This window comes from Myotis davidii, unplaced genomic scaffold, assembly GCF_000327345.1.
Source record: "Myotis davidii unplaced genomic scaffold, ASM32734v1 scaffold638, whole genome shotgun sequence".
Classification (NCBI taxonomy): Eukaryota; Metazoa; Chordata; class Mammalia; order Chiroptera; family Vespertilionidae; genus Myotis; species Myotis davidii.
Window position 1 is genome coordinate 798,521 of NW_006289391.1, and position 2,138 is coordinate 800,658.

General features: G+C 53.1%; 1 protein-coding gene across 1 annotated transcript in view; it reads left to right on the forward strand.

Moving 5' to 3' along the window:
• Positions 1–2,138, forward strand: part of ITGAE (integrin subunit alpha E) — a 46,357-nt gene that overhangs the window by 37,967 nt on the left and 6,252 nt on the right. Inside the window, exons 27-28 of the mRNA XM_006761503.2 lie at positions 190–246; positions 530–625. Of these exons, the coding sequence (XP_006761566.1) occupies positions 190–246; positions 530–625 (153 nt within the window). The remainder of the gene's footprint in view (positions 1–189; positions 247–529; positions 626–2,138) is intronic.

The window sequence follows — 2,138 nt, forward strand, 5'->3', positions numbered from 1 at the left end:
AGCACCCAATGCACATAGTAGGAGATTTTGTTTCTTTTCTTTAAAACAACTAAGTTTAATGTCTTCCCCATAGAGCCTGATTCATTTGCTAGATTGAATGCATTTCAAATCATTGTTGACATAAATAAGCGCACCTTTGCTCCCCTAGACAATAGGAGCTTGTCGTCGCGGCAATGGCTCTCGTTCCAGGCTCCCACCGTGTGCACCCAGCGTCCGGAGCGCGCTTGTGGGAGCGAGGCGGTTCAGGTGAGCGCGGCGGTGCCGAGAGGCCAGGGAGGGAGGAGGGTCTGGAAGCGGGTGACCGGAAGGGCCCGGGTACAACTTGCCCGCAGTTTCCCCCGAAAGCACGTGCAGGGCGGCCCCAGCGCCCTCCTCGGTCTCTTCCCCGGGTCTCGTGTGCCGAGGTTGCGGCTTTGCTTCCGCCGGGGGAGCGAGGGAGCGGCTCACATCTGCCCCGGGACCTTCAGGTGCCCCGTGTGCCGAGGGTGACAGTGACAGGGATGGCGCTCACCCGCCTTTCCGTCCCCAGCTCGTGGAGGAGTGGCATTCGGTGCGCTGTGCCATCGCTTCCGACAGAGAAAACGTGACGGTGGCAGCGGAGCTCGCCGCGAGTCAGTCTGAGCAGGTACTTGAGGCTGCGAAATGCCCCCGATGGGCTTGTCCTGCAGCTCCCGGCACCTGTCTCCCCTAGAAAGAGCCCTGGCTGGACCGCCCATCTCCAGTATCACATGCCCTTGGCCCCCCTTCTGCCGCAACCCGCTCCTTACGCCGCTACTCAGGGCAGCTCACCTCCCCAGTTACTTTCTAGGAACTTCTTGGGCCTCCTCCCTTTCTTACTGGCGCAAGCGTGTTACCACAGCAAACTCTCCCCTTCCACCTCCAGAATACATTCTAAGTCCGTTCACTCCTGCTTGGCCGCTGCTACCCTGTCGTCCAGGCTGCCCTCTTTGGCCCAGGCTGTTGCCCCAGCCTCCTGTCTGCTCTTCTCGCCTCTGCTCTTGCCATGCCCTTCTCCGAACATTCCCCACAGCCACCTTTTATTTTGTATTTATTTTTATTTTTTGTTAATCCTCACCCTAGGATATTTTTCCATTGATTTTTAGAGAGTGGAAGAGAGAGGGAAAGACAAAGAGAAATGTTGATGTGAGAGAAACGCATTGATTGGTTGCCTCCTGCACGCGCCCAGACCAGGCCTCGGCCAGGGGGGAGCCTGCAACTGAGGTACTGTGCCCTTGATCAGAATCGGTCCCCAGGCCGATGCTCTATCCACTGAGCCAAACTGGCTAGGGCAACAGCTACCTTTTAAAAACAAACATTATGCTTTTTTTATACATTTATCCTAAAATTCATACCTTTTCAGTAGTCTGCAAGGCCCTGTGTGATCTGGTCGCCGATTTCTTCTTCGACTTCGTCTCCTCTTACTCTCCTCTGCCCAGCTTCTTGTGCTCCAGCTGTTCTGTCCTTTCTGTGCCTCCATATTGTTCCATGTTGTTCTGGCCACAGGCCCTTTGTACTTGCTCTTCCTTCTCCGTGACATTCTTCTTTTTTTTTTTTTAAATATATTTTATTGATTTTTTACAGAGAGGAAGGGAGAGAGATAGAGAGTCAGAAACATCGATGAGAGAGAAACATCAATCAGCCGCCTCCTGCACATCCCCTACTGGGGAAGTGCCCGCAACCAAGGTACATGCCCCTGACTGGAATCGAACCTGGGACCTTTCAGTCCGCAGGCCGACGATCTATCCACTGAGCCAAACCGGTTTTGGCAACATTATTCTTCTCCCAGATCTTCATGTGTGTGGTTTCTTGTATTTAGCTCACATGTAACCTTCTTGGAGAGGCCTTCCTTGAATACTCACTCAAAAGTGGGAACTACAGCCCAGTGTAATGTCTTGCAGTGACCCAGATGACTGATGAGATCGGAACTGAAGAAATAGCTATGGGAATGGAGGCAAAGGGACAGGTGCAAGAGAGTCTCAAAAAAAGGAAAAAGGGCCCTGGCCAGTGTGGCTCAGTGCATAGAGCATTGGCCCATGCACCAAAAGGATGGCAGGTTTGATTCCTGGTCAAGGGCACATATCTGGGTTGCAGGTCCAATTCTGAGCCCCAGTCCCTCTCACATGAATGTTTCACTCCTT